We start from the raw sequence: 20,401 nt of genomic DNA, 5'->3' as shown, positions 1-20,401 counted from the left end.
TCCAGTCCAGGGGATGATCTTTGGTATAATAATTTGTTTCCCTTTTTTCTGTCCAAAGGTCACCTGAAGGTAACCTTATGGTCTGAGAGTGCAGTGACGCTTTGCAGAAGCAGGGTGTTCTTCTTTGTTTGTAATCCAGACTTATACAATTCTTGTCCAGGGTCTCTGCCCCTGAGGTATCTGGAGGCAAAAACAAGTCTGACAATGTGCATGCCTCAAACACTCCTCCACCCATAAAAAAAAACCCCACTGAGCACTTTCTCTAGCTATTCACTGTCTGCTTTGGAGTGCTTTCTCAAAAGATGTCCTAACTCATAAGTGACCTATTGCGTCAAGTTCTCCAACGCTTTGCATGATCGAGTATATGTCTGCGCTTGATTTGAGGCCAGGTTCATTGCTATAATAACTTTAGCTCGAAATTGCGATAGCCAAGCATTGCTGGACAGGCACTTATGTCTGGGCCTTGTTTGAAGAGGTCGTTCAAAAAGGAAGGCTGGCCATGGACAGGGGTAGCATTAAGGCCGGCAGGAGGTGTGGTGGAAACGATGGCTTCGCAGCCAGGGGGACGCTGACTACTGTTTAACAGGAGTACTCAGGCACAAACATGTCGCTGCTGATGATAGTGGGGTTCTGATCCATCTTGGCATGATCCACGCCGACAGCTGTTTGGAAATGGACGAAGCCCTATAGATGATGAAGACAGGTGGAGCTAAAGAGAACTATTGTAGTGATGAATAATGGTTAGGATAGTGGATAATAGTTAGGGGAAAATTATGAAAATTGTTCTCCCCTCCACGCTCATCGCGTCGTAGGCTACTGCAAAAAAAGAGAAGCTCAGTCAAAACAAGAGAAGAATGAAAAAGAAAGGAGATTAACTATAAACTTTACATACTTTTTTATGAGGATCATGTGAGTGGATGTTTCTTCCTTCAAATCCTCCTTAGAGACACAGAAAGATGCTTCTGTATTGGATTTATTTCAAAGCTTGATTCATACCCAAAATGGCTACAAGATTAATGTGATTTTCAAGTTGTTAAAACAGGCGCGAACTATCACCAAGGATATGGCACAGAGATAAAGAGCTATGCAGACAGTACAGCATAAAAGTACCCACATTTATTTGGAAGTGCTGAATTTTCAACATTACAAGAATTAAATTAGCTATTTTAATTTCAGCAAGTCGCTATGCTATTGTTATACACCATCAATATATTTGAAGTCATTTGTCATATTCAGTAAAAACACATTTTCCTCCATTAAATCTTTCACATATAGCTTCACCACTCACAGATCCCATTAGCAGTATGAGGGCTCTGGCCAGTAAAGCCAATATAAAGCACAAGGTCTGGACATAGAGAGACATACAGGGACACATAAAACAGTGTTTCACTCATTATTCTTACTTTAGTTTTCTCATGACAAGACCTTGTTAACAGCTACTCGTGCACTCTTTCAATTTCCAGCGCAGGTACCCAGAGCACCTTCCCTTTATGTAACCCAACAGAGAGAATAATAAATATCACCCTATCGCCATTTTGCTGCACTATTTTTCAAATATTCCTCTCCACTGCCCCTCCCTCACTGTTCCAAACTCCAAACTATGTCGTGCTGCTAGGCACAGAGAAAAAGCAACCAAGAACAAACAAAGAAGAGGAACACAGAGTAACTGCGAAACCTTCCGTTCGGGGCTATACCCTCACTTTTTCCGTGTGACCTTTGCGTCGCCATCGCAGATAAAAAACGCAAATTTTGAAAATCGGTCCGAGGGAAGCCACACGCTTGTGTTTCGATCTACTTATGCATTCACACTCCTCAGATATTCACCCGGCGACACCACACACATTTTCTGCTTCAGCTGTGCTGCGCTGTACTTGTCTGCTTTACTGTCAATGAGGTGTCAGAGTGAAGTCGGCTGGAGAAGAGATGGGGGGATATTCATTGACACGGGCTGGTTTGGGGGGGGGGGGGTGTAACTGCATGGAAGCCTCTAAAATCGACACAAATCTGGTTCGCCTTCTAGCGCTTTCTCATTGCGTTGCGTCCGTCCCCACCCCACGACAGACCAAGTTCTTTAGCTCTTCGTCTCTTCACGTCATTTATCTGAACAAAACCTTTAATGTTTAACCACCTTATTCATAAGCAGCAGTGTCCGTTTGTAAATGAACACAAATAAACTGAGTGTCTCCCTATGCCAGCTGTGGCAGCTGCAACTTTGTGTAGGCACTGTGAGTAGACCAGAGAAGCTGGACAAGAAACAAAGACGGATTGGCACTGCAAAACAGGCAAGAAGCGCAGCAGAAACCATTGGATAATGCGGTTATTACATACAGGGCGGACAACCTTCTATTAAAAGCACATTGCTCTAAGCAAATTTCAATATCTCTGCTAAAAACCCCAGAAGGCAAGAAAGAAAGAGAAGCATATTTAGAGATGAACTCATTCATCCTCCAACCCACCCACCCAGTTGTAATACGCATACACACACACACACACACACGCACACACACACACACACACACACAGTTCTGCTATAACAGTTAGGGCATTATGTCTGACTGTATTACAAGGTTGAAATTCACTTTTCAGCATGTGATGTAGGTGCTTTGTAATGGTGGGCAGTCTAGCTTTAAGACATGTGATACCTCTCTCTCTCTCTCTCTCTCTCTCTCTCTCTCTCTCTCTCTCTCTCTCTCTCTCTCTCTCTCTTTACAGCACGGCTGTATTATAATACACATAGATGAACACACGCGCGCAAGCGCGCACACACACACACACACAGGCTCACACCAGCCGGCGCCTGCGAAAGGGGAAGAGCCTCACACTCAGAGAAGCTTCTGAATGGGAACAGGGAGCTGAGCGGAGAGCGCAAGAGAGAGAGAGAGAGAGAGAGAGAGAGAGAGCGCGAGAGAGAGAGAAAGAGAGCTTGCGGACGAGCTGGGACAAATCGCCATCTGTGAGTAAAAAAGTCAGGAGGCAAATTAACTCAGCATCACCAGCAGGCTTTTCACCTTCAGAGAGGAGAAGAGGACACAGAGAGAAAAAGCCGTTTTTCAAATGATTTAAAGGTGACATGACAAGCCTGCAATCTCTAAAATCCAGGCTAGTTTCTGACAGCATCTTCAGCCTCTCAGGGCTGTCTTTCTCTCTCTCTATCTATCTCTTTCTTTTTTCTTTTTTCTTTTTAATTTTTGTGACTGTGATCTCGGAATTGCAGGAGGACCAAACAGCTGAATATCAAGGGAGGGGGAGGAAACAAAAGAGCAACGTCTAAAATCCTCTGGCTTGCAGTTTTCGTTTCGGAACTTTTTTGGGGGGGGATTCCCAATCTTGGACTATGGATGGATTTATGATAATGTGCTGATTGTTTTGGGGTGAACATTGACTGTGCACTCATTCTTCTGACCAGAAATCTCAGGTAAGGATATTTAAGGACGAAAGAGTGTATGCTTTTATGTGGTCATAAGCTTCATATAGGATTCTGCAGTAAGCCAGCCTGAGAGGAGAGACAGGGAGTAAGTATGGACCTTGTGAGAAAAGGCTAACTGTGCCCATCACACAGGTAAAATTTATGACTTCAAATGCATTCAATAAATAGCATGTCTTCGAATCAGATTTATAAGAAAACATAATAACAAAGCATTTGTTTACTGAAAGTGCATTTTTTGTTTCCACTTGTCATGCCATGCGTAACTTTAGAAAAGCATGTGATGAATCCTGTATGGTAAAAAAAAAACAGCAAGAACAGCAGAACAGTAACAGCAGCAGCAACTGATACTGATAAAAACCAAATGATATTCATATTTCATCAATTATGGTTTGTCTCTTCAAATTTGGGGGACCACGTTGTTGTTGTTATTGTTTTTTTTTTTTTTCATTTCGTACTCTCTCACGTCGCTATTTTCCCCTAGAGTTTATATAGTAGGTTCTATTCATAACATATTTAGATGTGGTACCTTAGCCTGAAGACTACATACCTTAAAACTGTGTGTTTTTCGTTATTTGTTGTTACTAACGGGTGCACCGCGCAGAATGCTGCCTGCAGTGAAGGTACGCAGGTGTGTCCGCGCGTGCAAGAGCGGAGCAATTTTCTCAAGAGTGTAAAGTGGCGCGTGGTGTCACAGTAACATCCAGAACACATGATATGAGTGCCATCGATATAAAACTTAATTATCCTTTTATCGGACGTGCCAGCACACGAGATCATGAAACAGATATGTGACGCACATCACCTTTAGGAGAGAATATAACAACGAGAAAAACCGTGGCTTCAAGAGAAATCTCTGCTTATAATCACTGTGAACCATGTCAGACTGAGTTGGTAAACAATTTTCATAATTCTCGTTATGAAGCCTAGTTGGTGGTCACGTAGGACCCCCATAGTATCTTAGAATTCGATTAACGTTTCTGTCGGTGTGCGCAACTGAACTCTGTGGTCCTCTTCCGAACGAGAGGATGGACCGTCCTCATTTCCTCGCACTGTTTGAAGAGAGAGCAAGTTGTTTTTTTAAGAGGAAAACAGCATGCCAGCGAGAACAACGCGAACAGAGATTCCTCGGGGAACAGTTCACATTTCCACAAAACTGCGGATTAAAGAGGATTTAGTGCAGGAAAGGCGATTACAATGTGCTATTAATAATTAGATGCTTAATTTTGGCGTGCTGAATATTCAGCACCAGACTCAATGTCATTTGAGGGTATTGTTACCTGTCATGAAAGTAACGAGACGGTGCAGTTCACTCCTGAGAAGATGATGTTTATGTCAACTACCCACGCACTAGAGTGTGATAGGTAGCTAGGTAGGTAGGTAGGTAGAGAACATGCATTTCAGAGCCATTGTTTTATTTTTAACATGATACGTGCTTTTTATGCACTTAGAAGGTTAGTGTAATTTACTGTAAACAGATGTTTGAAGACGTATTCATTCTACGACGAGAGAATCAATGTGTAAATTATTTGGCTTTTTTTTTTGCACCCTCATTATAACAGTGCCCTTGATGATGAACACTATAATTAATGTGTAATTCACAATACAACTTGTATCACTGAAGCCAGTTTAGCACTTTTTCTGAAACTGAGGAAATATGTATTTTAAGAGAAGTGCTCCATGGTTAAAAGCTGTCACAGTCGCTAATTTAACAATTGGCATTTTCCAATGTGAGAGCAAGGTGGTATTTTGAATAATTGGCCTGAAATGCAAAGAGTTTAGTGGGCATGGTAGCGGTAATCAACGCAGGGTTATGTGATAACTGTAAAGAGGCTCATGTGTATACCATTGTAAATGAATACAACAATGAGATGGAGAGACAGAGAATAGAAAAAAGAAAAAAAGAGAACAAATATTTCTCCCGCCACCTCTTCTTCACAGCCTTCTGCTAACACTGAAAAACAGTTTTATGGGTAGTAACATCAAATCGTGCCAAAACCAGGCCATTTTTGATGGGTAGCAACATTAAATCATGCCGGTTTTTGTAGAGTTACTTTGTGAAACTCGGGAACATTAATGGTGTAGTTTTAGCCTTTCTGAAAATGGGGAAGGTTATAATCATCTCTCTAGTAGACAGAACAAAGCAGTATGAATACTAGATATCTAAGAAAGAAATCTTTTGGAGGTCTTACTTTCTGAGTTATGATTTATGGAGAATTCTGCTACCGGTAGTACATAAATAAGATTTTCCACTTTTGGGTGCTGATACTGGTTGCAGTTTGTGCCCAGAGATTAATGGAACATTTGTTTCTTCTCATGAGTATTCATCAACGTTGCCAGTTCAGTTTGGTATGTGTACATTTTCCCAGTCCTTAGATAACCCTTTGGCTGTTTTACAATATTTGCTGCTAGATTGTTGAATAATAAGTTTTTGAAGCTTTTTTATATACGTGTCCCTGGATGCTTTATGTGTTAATGTTGTCCATTTGCCAGTTCTTCAGTGTCTCAATGATTTGTGTCTCATTTGTCAATATAGGACAATCGAGTGTGTTTGTGTGTTCGCATGTTTATGTGTTTGTGTTTGCGTGTGTGTGCGCGTGCGCACGCACGCACGCACGCACGCACACACGCACGCATGAGCATTTGTGTTCGCAAGTGTGCTTGTGCAACTTTCTTTGTGTGCACACACACTTGTGTCCGAGCACTAATAAACCACTGTGACGGACTTTTCCTGATCTTTTGTCTCTCTTCACAGACACACTCTTGCCATGTCCTGGTTCTTGTGCTTGTGGATTAGCGTTAGCTTCCTGCTCCTGTGCCAGGCGACTCTGTACGAGACCATCCAGCAACACCACGTGCCCCGGCCCGGCCGCAACGCCATTCAGATCCTCGGTGAGTCCGACCCCCCCTGTCTCATCCTCCCCCAAGAGTACAGACACAAGCTTACCCAGGTCGCTCACAGCACCGTCATGACCGTGCCTTGCTCTGCTGCACAGCAGAGACCAGATTAAAACCTGCTTCATTGTTTTAGCATTGTTTTATTACATATGTGCAATTAGGATGGATCATGTCTCATGTGTCGCATGTAATTCGCTTTTGCAAATTTGAACTTTCACATCCCATAAAGCTAAAGAGCTATTATGGCTAGAATCCGATTGAAATTAATTGTGCACTTGACTGCATTTGTAAGATCTTTCTAAGCTGTTACTCGAATCATCCATGAGTCAAACTCTTGGCATTCTGCTCATGGAATCACATGTTATTTTGAGAGTATTTGTGGGCTCTAACAGAGTTGTTTCCTTTTGAAGAGAGATTTTGAACAATGTGTAGAATGACTCCCTGTCCCAGCCCTGGTTTCTTTGTTCTGACTTTCTCAAGAGACTTGTAAAGGATTTGGTGCGTTAGCTAGTACTACAGCTAGCATCCCAGCTCTATGAGGCAGGTACGCAGGAGAGGCTGGAGGCTAAACTCCCAATCAGTATGCAAAGAACCGCGGCTGCTTTGATCACCACTGCTCAGACGGAAATGACAATTATGTTTCTCGCTCGCTCTCTGGAAATATTTGGCAATTAAGCCAGGTTCCCGTTTCACTTGGGGGGCTAAAGAGGAGCGAATCATAAAGGTGGGTCTCATTTGCACTGTAAGCTTGGAAACGACAGCTGCGTAGTGTCATGTTTTTAACAATGACACTGAGTCCTGAAGCTTAGAACGAAGCGGATCGAAAAACGTCCTAATGGTGTTCAAGTTCGATTTAATTGTGCTGGGACCGTACATATGTCTGTGTGTGTGTGTGTGTGTGTGTGTGAAGAGCAGTGTGCCAGTTTCAGATGAGATTTTACAAATGGAAATGGAAGCAATGGGGGTTATTTTTGACTTGTGATCTGTGAGTGTGAACAAGGCTGCACTTCACACAGAGCACTCTGAACTCATTAATCCCAACACAGGGGAAGACCCAAATGAATTTTTAAAAGTGCTCCTCCACGTTTCTTTTCTCTGGCTTGGAAAAGGATGGTGCCAAAGATGTACAAGGAAATGCATGCCCTACAGTAAGTGTCTTTTAAATTATGCAAGGGGGCAAGAAAACAACAAAAAGAAAGCCCTGTATAGAAAGTCAGATAAGATATGAGAAATTCCTGAACCGTTGCTCTGAAGGTCAGGACGAATGTTTGTGTCATAAAGCTGCTGCACACTCAAACACACACACACATGTACACACACACACACACACACACACACACACACACACACTTACTTCTATGCTGCATGAAGATGCATAGATGTTGGGAAACGTGCACATCTTAGCTCTCAAAGAATGTCTGCCTGGAGAGACTGTGGAGGCAGCATTTATCATTCCTCTGGGGGATACGGGCCAAACGAGACCGGAAGACGATCAGCTAAAAAAAGTACTCTTTAAGAACATTTATCAAAATGTCTCTCTGGTGCTGTTGTTTTTTTTTTGTGAGTGTATGACTGTCAGCTGGATTTTTATAGCACTTTAAAAACCAAATGAAACACTTCTAAAGTCCTACATATGGTCATTTAGAGGTGATGTACCTGTCACCTGGAGAGCAGGGCTAATTGAATGCAATATGAAGAAGAGACTTACCAAATTCCAATTTCTGCAGTATGATATGCCACCCCTCACTATTTGTACTGATAAGCAGATTTAGTAGTTTAATGGAAGCCTAAATCTATTAGTCAGTTTAAGGAAGTTTAAGGAGGAATAATGAAGATTGGAGCAGTACGTGAAACCGATATCATTGTCAAATCCATCTAATGTTGGACCAGTACAAATCTACTGGTCACCAATGCTTTTATTCATAGAGATATTAAACTACTATATAATCCTGAATAATAAAAAGGTATGAGGTTTCATGACAAACATTTAGATCTTCTTTCCTTGAAAATATTGAAATATTGAAGTATACAGGTGAATATTCAACGTATAATTTCTCAGAAAGTTTTTTGAACATCTCTTGTGTTGCTTACCAGTCCTTGGGATTTTAGTCAGGGCTTCAAGTGCCTGCAGAAGTGAAGATCATGCAGAAATCAAAAGCTATCGCAATGGCAGGGCAGATTTAAAGGATGGGTTACATCCAACCGACTTTCAGTTTGATGTATTGTAAAAGTGACATCGCTAATTTAACTGTGAAGTGTGCCTAACGATAAACTAGAATGACACACACTTTACCCCAATGCAAGGCATATTACGAACCCTTGTCATCAAAATGACACTGCCCTCTTTAGCCATGTTCTCAAAGTCCTACAGAGAACGTGGTCTACAGCTGTGATTTTAAGGGGACCCCAGAGTAGCTTTAAATCGCCTGGTTTGACCTTCAGGGAAGCAGAGAGTGAAGAGCCATTGTGTCTGAGTGGTTCTGAGGAGCAAGTGTAGGTTTATGTTTATGGAAGTTTGGGATTATAGAAGTTTGGGGATACAGTAATGATGGATGGGGGATGAGCAGACCAGAGTACATTCAGTACATATGTAATCCTCAAGGCTGGGCAAGCATTTTTGTTTAAGAAAGAGGCTTACCGCTCAAAAAAAACGGAGCTGACACGAATACCTAAACAGTCAGTATAGGTTGCTTTAAAATTGCTTTTTCACTGACAAAAACCTGTCACAGCTGAAATTCATATTAAGTAACGAGTCGCTCGACTGCTCCATCACCTGCTCAGGCAGCGTCACGGCTTTACTCCCATGAGCCTCTGCTGCGCGGCCTCCCTGGCGAACCGCACTCAGGCGAGATTGATGGTGCTCCGATTCTGGGCAGCCAATTCCGGTCTCTCAAGAAATAATCCAGTACATTGACAGATGAGTGGAATGTGACATGACACAATCTTAAACTCTGTCCTCTCTTGGCAGCTGACGGCCCATACAGCTCTGTGCTGGCAGGTTTTTTGGGGAAGTTTTTCTGGACTTTTCTGCAGTGTAGCACATTCCAAAGAATAATAATATGCAGAGAACGAAACTTGACCTTGCCGATGATTTTTTGTTTTTTCGCCGAAGTAAAATTTTTCTGATCATTTCTCCATTGGCTTTAATGTTATCCATGAATGCAAAACCATGATGAGCCCCGCCATGAAATGCGTTATGATCACCAGCAATATCTGTCATTTAAGTAAACATGCAGGTGATTTTACAAGAAGTTACAAAAATAAATAATTAAATTAAAAAAAAAAAATTGCAAAAATCCTCTGCTTTCGCTTCAAGGCAACATCTGGTGGCGTTTGGATTCTTGGCAGTATATTTTTGCAGACTTTAAAAAAAAAAAAAAAAAAAAATACTTCTCACTGCTAAAACAAAAATCTAACCTTGTAGAATTACATGATAGTCTATATACATATATAAATAACAGCACCTGTGAAGTCTCACGATGTTAAAAGAAAAAAAAAAATGATGTTTTTCCTTCATATCAAATTCCTTCATTGCAATTGTCTTGCTTGTGCCCAACTTCCAGCACTGAATAATATGGTCAAAGCTCCATTAACATGTGTTTTTGTGCTGCTCACCAGGCATAAAAACATAGTTTGCACAGGGGAATCTCAGTAGGGATGAAATGGCTCGTGGATTTGTGACTTTTCAAGGTCGCTTGACTCATCAAACGCCGTAAGAATGCTGTCTTGACAAGGGTGGCTTTAGCCTGAGACTTCAACAGCTGCATCTGTCTCAATAATAATAAAAAAAAGTGTCGGAATCTGGAAATATACATGTATTGTTGGTTCGTTGTGTTTCTCATTATCAGTCTGAGTAGAGGCGAAGCGAGGTTCTTGTCGTCAGCCCTACAGCAGTAGTCAGGTGGTAGGTTAGAGATAGGGTTACTGATAAGAATGACAGTGGATGAATATCTAGAGGAGAACAGAATTACAGCACAGATGGCCCACTTGTCTGCATCCTTGAGCCAATAGCAAAATTGTTTTGTCTGCTTCTGTGTGCGTGTGTGTTGCATTTGAATATAAAAAAAAAGACATTAAATCAATGCTTTATAATCAAATGAGTCATAACTGCCAATTGGATATAACTCTGGGCATATAAACATAAATACTGTTGGATAAATGTAGAACGTAATATAAAAATGAAGTGTGTTTCGGTGAGCAGATTTCCGGGAAACGTGTGGTCTTAATGGCCACTTAAAGCAATTTTACATTACTTTCACTTCTATAAAGATTGTGGATACATTTATTTAGTGTTTGGAATGACAGATTGAGTTATGGAATTGTTTTACAGAACAAGATGATTTTATTCAGCGTTCTTGCTATAGACAAATTAATCTCAATGTTTCAGAGAGAACATCAAGAAACATTAAGGATAATATCAGTGTTATTACAGTTTTTCATATAACTCTCAGCTGTAAGTATAATCTCTCTCTTGCACCCTTTGTGCCTGTTTTGTTTATATATTTGGATTGGTTTTTATATAAATTCAGCTTTATCTGTATATTGAGGGTTTACACTTATATTTTAGACTTTTACCTGCATATAAATATTTATGTTTACATACTCAATTTGACATTCCCTTCAATGTAGACAGTTTCAGATGATGTATTATTATTGTCCATTTGGTGCCCTTGTCGTACTATATAGTGTAGGATTACTTTTCAGTCATTAATGTGGTGTCAGTTATTAACTAGTGGCCCTGGAACATGAATGTCAAATAGTATAATTTTTGGCACAGGTTCCAAGGCTGTGTGATGTACATTATGCACTAGTTTCTGTCCTGGCACACAAGAGTCATCTCATCACTGCCTTGCTTTTAGTATGCAATAAATATACTATTTATTGTATATACTATACAATAAATGTTTCTTATGGTTCTTATTTTAATGTGAGTCTGGGAATTAAAGGTGATAATTCAATGTGATGTGTAAAGCAATGTGTAAAATTGCACTTGAAGAAATATCCTTTACTTGGACACAGTCAACATGAACAGTCAACACTCTATCATACTCTATATTTAGCAATTAACGCCATGTGGCAGCCAATAGTCGGTGTTCATTTTCAGTATGACATTACCACAATATATAACTGTCTAGAAGTGTGTGTGTGTGTGTGTATGTGCGTGCATGCATGTCTGTCTGTATTGTGTGTGTGTCTGTATGTCTGTCTGTCTGTCTGTGTCTGTGCTTGTGTTGTGTCTTGTTTCTATGCATTTATGTGTTTGTGTATGTTTACAGTCATGTATATGGCTACGCAATAAACACATTAATTTTATGCTCATTTTTAATTGCAGGAACTGATTAGTGGTGGAATTGATGACAGAATCTAAATTCAATTAAATTCTGCTCACTGGAGTGGATGGTGTCTTCATTAGAGGTTTTATGTAAAAAGGATTACGATACAGAGTCGTTTGATCAAGGTGGCAATGATGAATCACACAGTCTCTCAGTTTGCCGTTACCTCTCTACACAGGGACAAACAAGTCATTACCACCAGGACACACTAACGGCAGCCTGGTATTACCACATACTCTTCTTTTTTTTTAATCTATTTATTTATGTCTCAAATGAGATGGAGGGACACATGGAAAATCAGGGCAGTCTTCTCGGTTCAAAAAGGTCTCCACAGCCCTTTAATATCCAAGAAAAGTATTTTTCAGGCTTAATGTAATTGCTAGGTGATGAAAATCAAACAAAAGCATGGCACGAATGTAATTAGAAACGTTTATTTTCAACCACAGTGGCGTACTGTTTCTCTCTGTTTGAGACATTGTGGAAGCTCGAAGCCTTTAATCTGGTTGTGTATTTGGTTATAATTGCTGTAGAAATCGCAAGCTGTAGAAGGGAGATTATTGGTGAAATCAGTGCCTATTCTGCGTCATGGCCCTTGAAATAGTGAAAGGAACCTTTTTAGTAGAGAGCAAAAACAGCACGATCTGTCCTGTTCTTGACAAAATTCTCTCAGCCCACTGCAAACATCCTTTTCTTTCTCTCTCTCTCTCTTTCTTCCCCTTTCTCCGTCTCTCTCCCTGTCCCTCTCTCTCTCTCTCTCTCTTCTTTCTCTCTTTTTCTTTTTCTCAATTTCCTCATCTCTATCAGGCCCTCAGACGATTTGTCATGGATCAGATGAGACAATTTGTCATGGATTAGTGCACTTAAATGTCTATGTGATAGTGGAAGCAGTCACTGGAAAAGCTGAAGAATCCTATTACAGTGCTTTTTTATGGCAGTAAGGGGATGGACGGGTTGCCGTTGAATTGTCTCCGTATATGAGCTTCATACATTTATTTTGTACAAATCAGAACTGCTGATTCACACGCGGCACTTCTTGGAGGGGGCTTTATTGATGTTTCCGATTGGCGAACGCGGAGTATTGAATGCGTTTGCATACTGTTCATATTGCTTAGTCGAAAGCGCACCAGGGCGATGTAGCAATTTCACAACTGCAGGATATTTGTTACCCTTTTTTTCATTTTGTGACATTTTTGCCGTCGTTTATAGAAGAGGAAATATGATCATTTTGTTTCCTGGGTTTACCTTAAATAATGGAAATATTTTCAGATAATATCATGATGCCAGAAAGAGATTTTCGTAATCCTACCAGGCTTATTGAACAAATTCAATTCAGCAAAAGCGAGATGGGAAGATTATTAGTATTTACTAAGAAGGGCTGTCTTTCGGCACACGTATCACAGTGTGTACTTTCAATATATATATAAATATATATATATATATATATATATATATATTTTTTTTTTTTTTTTTTTTGAAAAGAGCAATAAGATAGAACAGGCTTATATTCTGCTGCTTATCTTCAGCTGTGGTCTGATAATCTTTCCAAGCGGCGAACCTCTCCCTGTAACAGCATGTTTATTCAGAGACTTGTCATCCAACCAAGCTCCCCCCTGAAGTAGTCAGAGTCATGTAAGAGAGTCCTTCACCTCGGGACTAATGCTACCACATTCACCGCCGTTTAGATCCAACACCACACGCTAATTAAGTCTGAGTCACTGTAAAGTCCCATCCCTGCAGACAGGCTCCTAGAAACGCACTGTAATTCACAGACAAAACGCAGCAAAACTGTAAAGAGAACATGATGGGTGTGCAGATTCTGTATTCCTAGAAATGGACAGTGCAGTACATAAATTATGTGATTTTCAACTCAAGGCAAACTCTTACCGCTTTAGAGCATGTGAGCCAAGTGAAAATCCATAACTCAGGACAAATTATTACGCAGTTTCGTGCAATGTGCCCTCAGAACTGTGAATTTTTTATGAGTTCCTTACCAATGCACAACGCACAGTCTATGTGGATGAGGTGAGAAATTACATAAAGGTTATTATAATACAGTTTTTTTGCAAAATCAAAGAAAAATCCATCCTATCAAATCTGTATCTGTAAGATTGCTCTACGTGCTGAATCTATCCCTCTGTCATCGAGTTCTTCCCTATACATCTAGCACAATCTACAGCTCTCACGCCCTCGTCTTTCGATAAGTAGTTGAAACATTGGAAATGACTAGGAACAGATTGATTTGAATTACAAAAGTATAAGTTATATAAGCAAAAGAGGCTTTTTACTGCAGGGAGATATGGACGGGTATGTTGTGGAAATGTGTTTTGTAACCGTGCTATGAGCCTCTGTTTCTTGCTGCTCTTTGGCCTTGGTCACGTGCCCTAACTCTTGATTTTTGAGTGGGTAGAATGCGAAAAAGTGCTGCTTGTTATTAATAAATTCACAAATGAACCATATCTTGACCATATAGCGCAAGACAAATAAGTAGAGATTAGCTAGTATCTGTAGTATTTCAGGTTTCTGCCTCAGGTTATGGGGTATTGATCTTCCTCAAGCTTGAGGTTAGAAAAATTTTAAGAGAAAAGAGCTTTCATGCCTGAAGTTGTAAGTCTCTGTATTGCATTCTTGTTGCCTTGGTTATTGTACATGGTATCTGTGTTTGTAGTCAAGGAGATATTACACTTGGAATCAAAGAGACAAATGGAATCTAAGAGGTCTCACTGAGGATTCTGAAGTTTTTGAGGGGAGAGTGTTTATCTGTGCTAATCTCCAGGGTAAAGCATCCAAAAAGAAGGAGGTTAAAATGTTCAACCTCTGCTTTTAATGTGATTCTTCTGGCCATGAAGAACGACTGAAATAACGTTTAAAACGGTCTTTTGGGGTTTTCCATATCAGGGAGAAGAGCTTAATTTTTCTAGTGTGATATGTCATGTCCAGACAGTATCTCATCGTCTGTTTATCGTAAGAAGGAAAGATGATAACGCCTTGAGGGATTGTGTGAGTTTGTTTTACTGCTAAGTGTTTCCAGCGTTGCAAAAAAAAAAAAAAAAAAAAAGAGATATAGAGAGAGAGAGAGAGAGGGACCAACTGACTACTTCAAAATTGAAACATTGGAATGACTCACGCTTCTTTTTAGACCAAACATGGACGCAAAACTGGTTTTATCCAACATTTAATCAGCAGTAGCTCGTGTGCTTGGTGTGGTTAGCGTGGATGTGCTCCAGAGATGAAATGGAGTGTGGTATGCTTTGATTTTTCAGCCTAAATGACTCAGTAGCCTTGTCAGTGTCTGTATGAGAGCCCTGCCGGTCATTAGCCTGTCTCCAGTCATTTTTCTATTGTTTTCACTCATGAACCGTGTGTCACTGTTTGGCCCTTTGGCAGCTCTCTGTTAGGACAAAAGAAGAGAGGGGGGGGGGGGGGGAAGCAGGCATGAAATTTAACAAATTCCATTTTAGACATTTTAGCTTTGTTGAGATCTATTTTTTTTTTAAATTTATAATTTTTAAAAGCATATTGATCAGATTTACTCCTGTGTTGCGTTGCCCAGCCTCTTTAACTCATGAAATTTACATTTGACAAATTATGTTCAGCATCCTCTAATTTATAATCCAGTAGCATGACATACTTAATAACGCAACAATGACATCATTAGCAATGTACAGGTCGTGAGTTCAAACTCTTGCAGTACATGAATATCCTTGACCAACATTGTTTACGTTACAGTTATTTTTCAGCACATTGATTGAAGTTGATGTCACCGAAACACTCATACAACTTCCTTAACCCATTCTACACACTGATGTTTTAGACTGGCTCATATTACAGTGTAGGCTATAGGCATATCGCATGTCTGATTCATACAGAAACGAAACAAAGCCCTCGTAAAACCTAGGTGGAACGAGATGTTCGGGCCTGCTTTGTGCAGTTGTTTAAGATGCTCGCGTGGTGCTCGCACGATGTCACTGCGGTTATTCTCCGCCCGTCATCCCGGTGCCGCGTTCGGACGTCCTCCGGTACCACCGCGGCAATTAGAATCTCTGAGCTCCACATGACTGGGCAAAAAAAAAAGTGTCATCACGGTCTCCCAATTTCTCAAACTTCTCCCCTCCAACAAATTAGAAATGTCATGCATAATCCGAGCAAAACGCAGGCTGGTGGGTGTATTTACTTAAAGGGTACGACAGTTTATTGTAATGTGGAAATTGGTTATGTGTTGTACAGCGAGTTTCCATGGGGGCAAGGAGGAGCTCTCATTAGAGAGGTGAGTGTGTTTGTGTTGCGTGACAGGACTGCTCCTATGCGCGACATTCTGACACATACAGTGACATTGTGGTTCAGAGGCTCTTTGCCCTGAGAGAGCGGGTGAAGAGGGAACAGCTGTGGATGGCACAGAGCTGTGCCTAAGGGTGACATTCCAAGAAAAGAAATATTTCATCTTCAGTCACACGCAGAGGTGTGATTTTGTCATCAAGTTATCATACCTGAAAATTGTTGCCACGCTTTTTTTAATAACACTGTTCTACAGATTTCCCGTACAGCGAAGGTTCGAGTGCATGGAGACAATATGTTCTTCGCTCGGGACGTATTAACGAGGTGCACTCACAGTGTTGCACGTTGTACTGATGGATTTTTGATCTTTAAGTGTCAAGAAGAAATTTGTCGGTTTCAGCACTTAGAGTTTCCCATCCTTGTTTATGCACTTTGGCTGAGTATTTTGACTCCTTTTACCAATTCATTTGCACAGATGCTGAAACTTCACAGCGCTAACACTAGTCTCACGCCATTTTTTTTAAAGCTTTAACTCTATTTGCAATGCCAACCAAGAGCATTTAACATTTTAAAGAGAAGCAACGCTAATATCCATTTTCTCTGTTTTACAGCTGTGAAAAAAAGGTCCATCTGCTTTGCGTTTGAACTTACACCTCCTAGCAGAGGTTGTGAAGAATTACGGTGCAGCTAGAATTAGTTTGAGCACCACTCCAACACTAAATCAATGAATGAGATTTAAATTACACTTATGAGATGAAAGCCCCTTCATGTCCGATTGCAGATGCTATCCAACAGCGTAATAGGGAAGTGGCTGATAAGAGGGGAGCTCCTGTAAGAGTGCTGGTTAAGGCTTAGTAGTATAAGTGACAGTCCTCTTGTGCAGGGCTTGCCTTCACCACTGTAAGCACAGTGACACCACCCACGTGAATGTCGGAATAATGGGCTCCCATGAGCATTCTTCCACATGGCTTCATGACTGGATGTAGATGTTACGTAGACTAAAACAGTGTGGGAGCATATGAAGAACATTTCTGCTTTATTGGATGAAGCAAAGTGCCCGGCGGTCTGAAGAGAATACACCGTAATGTATTATAAACAGAAACGATGAATGAACGGATCAAAAATATTCCTCAGAAATCGTTAGTAATCTGGGTGTGTACGAAATACTGTCTGCTTCAAGATGATCCCTATTCGTCAGTCTCGATGTTAAGGAGGTATCGCCTAGCTTGAGATGTTGTTTATTGGTGAAATAGGAGATCATATTTATTTTGTTTTTTGTTTTTTTTTGTTTTTTCTGTCTGGAGAAAACATTCTGGCTCTGGCCAGACCTGTGGTCTGGTTCCAGACAATGGCGAGGGAAGGATCTGGAAGATCAATCCCTTCCCCTGGAAAATGACCACCATCTATCATTATTTGCAGGTGTGCCTCATGTGAGAGAGGTGGCAGGGCCCCATCATTTTCCCCAGAAGGCTTTAGGGGCTCGGGCATTTGCATCTGTCTGCATGTTGGTTTGTGTTTCGCTTGGTCCTTCTGTCGCGGCAGACAGATGGCATCCATTTGATCAGGGAGGTGCTGGAATGTCAGGCCGGGAATGGCTAAACGAGTAGCTGTCATGAGCTGGCTATCATCGCAGGGCTCTTCCACCAGAAATATGTTAACCTTTTAAATGATGTGTATTCTCCAGCTGTCCATCTTCGCGCTGCATACAATGAAGGGGGTTTGCTTTATTATTGCATGGAAAGTGTGCACATGCATGTGTAAGGGACGCACGTTTTTGCACGTGTGCGTATTTGCCTTGGTTTTGTGTGTGCGTGTGCGTGTGTGTGTGTGTGTGTGTGTGTGCGTGCGTGTGTGTGTGTGTGTGTGTGTGTGTGTGTGTGTTTGTGTGTGTGTGTGTGTGTGTGTGTGTGTATCAGCAAGCTTCTTTTTTTTTGTCTGAGAATAATGGGACAAGCAGCTTGACTTGTGATTGCTCTTTCCCTGGAAGATGCCCATGGCTCTGTGTACTCATTTGCACTGGTACAGACCAAATTGTTCCCTCCACTGCACTCTAACTGCATGATGAGACAGACTTGTACATTTCCCCAGTGTTTTACCATTCTCATCAGTCTTGCCAAAAAGTACAAAGTGTGTTTCACATGCTGTACTATGGTTTAGGTCACCAGTCCTCTTAACAATATAATACTCTGTATTATAATGCTATAACAAAGCCGAACCAGTGAGGCAAGCAATGGCATTGATTTAGCTAACTCCTCATCACATATAAGCGCTCAAATGTATAAAATGAGACCACATGAGACTGGTTAGTCTATGATAGATATTGCTTTGTCCCTTTTTGTAAAGGATGGCCTATTGCAGAGGTGCATTAAGAGTAGAATATTTGGATTCTAGTTTATGTGCTAAAGTGGGTCTCTCCACCTGCACTGGTTTTAGATGATGGTACCCAGCAATGCAGAAAGATTACAATGCACCTAACGAAGAAAAGAGCGTATTTTAGACGAGGAAAAAAAGCAGTCTCAATCGTTTCGTTGTACGTAGATTTCTTTTTTAATCAATATCCTCATTATGCTATCTCTTTTGAGATTCTTTTAAAATGGAGACGTTCTCAGTATTGTGCTCTTGTCTTATCTTGTCATCCGCACATTCATTTTTAAAAGGTTAGATTTTAATGACAAGAAAATCCTCTCTTTTTTTCCCCCCTCTCTGAGACATAAGATTGCACATTTTACCCTGAGCAATAGATAGAAACTAATCTGAGCTGCATGTAAAAATGTGACCACGCTATAAAGAGGACAGGGCTATGAGGCTAAATTATGATATTAGATATTTAATAGGACATCAGAAAACTAGTGGAACAGTAAACGGTGACACCGGCCCGCACGAAAGATGGGACGAATGAGTGCTCTGATTGACCTAGAGAATTTTTTATCCTTGTCATTGGAAGGGAAAAATCAATATTTAATATATTTCTGTATCATTTTTATTTGCATTTTGATACTGAGGACGTGCTCACCGAGAAGGCCGAAAAATCATGGTAACATTCTTTTTGATAATTGTGTTTGATAATTGTGTAATGGATCTATTGTTATCCTTACTCCTTTTAGCGTGGATATTGTACGACAGTGAATACTTGAGTCTTGATTTTCAAGCTGCAGATTTATTAATATCTCAAAGATAAATTGCAAAGGAGAACTGCTGTCCATGCAGTTATGAAATGGTACTTCATTAATCTAATGAATAAAAAACAGCTTTGTTCATGTATGTGTTAATATGCTTTGGAGCACGTGTCTCCTTCTCTCTCACCCTCTCTCTCTCTCTCTCTCCCTGTGTGTATGTGTGTGTGTGTGTGTGTGTGTGTGTGTGTGTGTGTGTGTGTGTGTGTGACTGTCATAGACACTTTCTGTCTCTGAGAGTGTGTGTTGAAAGGAGAGCTTTCATTGTGAGTAAATAATTATACAGTTAACATATGAGTGGTTGGGTAATATTAATTTTCAATAGTGCTAAATTACGAGCCGACAAATTAGTAATCATTATATGTCATTGCAGCTTAATTGACTGGATCGAAATGCTGGTCCCAGTATGGTTCAGCAAAATCTCAGGCACAAAACGCAGAGCTAAACGAACCGGTTGATCCGAACCCTGTAGAATAGGCGGAGGATTGGAACCAATTATTCACCATAGGATAAAAAAAGAGCCTGCTGTGGTGTGGTCACTATGTAATTTTGCAAAATGTGAAAAAAAAAAGGAATGCACAGACAATTGTAGTGATTAGCAGGCATGTGCGACGATTATGCGGTTGGATTGATGATGCCATCCATTCAGTAAATCTGCATAAAATTAACATTTTAATTCAAATAAACGTGACACATATTGGCTAATCAGATTAGCCATGAACATTTGCACAGAATCCCTAAAGAATTGGTAAACAAACAAAAAAAAAATAGACCAGTACATTCTAAATCGAAATGAAGTCAGCAATAATGAATTATGTGGTATATAATCAAAAGTGAATTGTTTTTTTTTTTCCCTCCAGAGTTTTAAAGCAGCACCACTCCAATACTCAAAGCCACCGCTGCCCGTAGTAAAACTCCTCCTTCCTTTTTGGAAATTAGCAGCTTTCTGCCGTATTTTTCAATTTTCAAATATTTGCTCAAGTCATTTATTTGGATGATATTGTGTGGTTTGTTTTTTAAAGCTGAAAGCACTTTTTCTTTTCACAGATTTGCGAACATTTCTGTGCTACCAGTAGGCAATCTGATATTTTTTAACCGGGAGGAGGGCCAATGAGGGGTGGGAGGGGTGGCCCAATGATCACTGATGCTACTCTATAGAGTAAATAGGGGGATGGCAGGTTAACTAAGGCGATGCATTTTGGTCGTTTTGCTAACGAGGGGGATGGTCTCCCCCCTCCACCCCCTATGAATGGCCTACTGTGTGCCAGATATGAAAACGTAATGACAGATCCCAGCTTAAA

The 20,401-nt window shown here is 40.6% G+C and overlaps 1 protein-coding gene across 1 annotated transcript in view; it reads left to right on the top strand.

Moving 5' to 3' along the window:
• The first annotated feature begins 6,192 nt into the window (after window positions 1–6,192).
• The window catches only part of tafa1b (TAFA chemokine like family member 1b), an 82,589-nt gene continuing 68,380 nt past the window's right edge, over window positions 6,193–20,401 (top strand). Inside the window, exon 1 of the mRNA XM_030777791.1 lies at window positions 6,193–6,316. Coding sequence (XP_030633651.1) covers window positions 6,193–6,316 — 124 coding nt within the window. The remainder of the gene's footprint in view (window positions 6,317–20,401) is intronic.

This window comes from Chanos chanos, chromosome 6, assembly GCF_902362185.1.
Source record: "Chanos chanos chromosome 6, fChaCha1.1, whole genome shotgun sequence".
In the NCBI taxonomy this organism is placed as follows: Eukaryota; Metazoa; Chordata; class Actinopteri; order Gonorynchiformes; family Chanidae; genus Chanos; species Chanos chanos.
The sequence above is the reverse complement of the archived record's forward strand: the minus strand, read 5'-3'. Positions and strand labels throughout refer to the sequence as shown.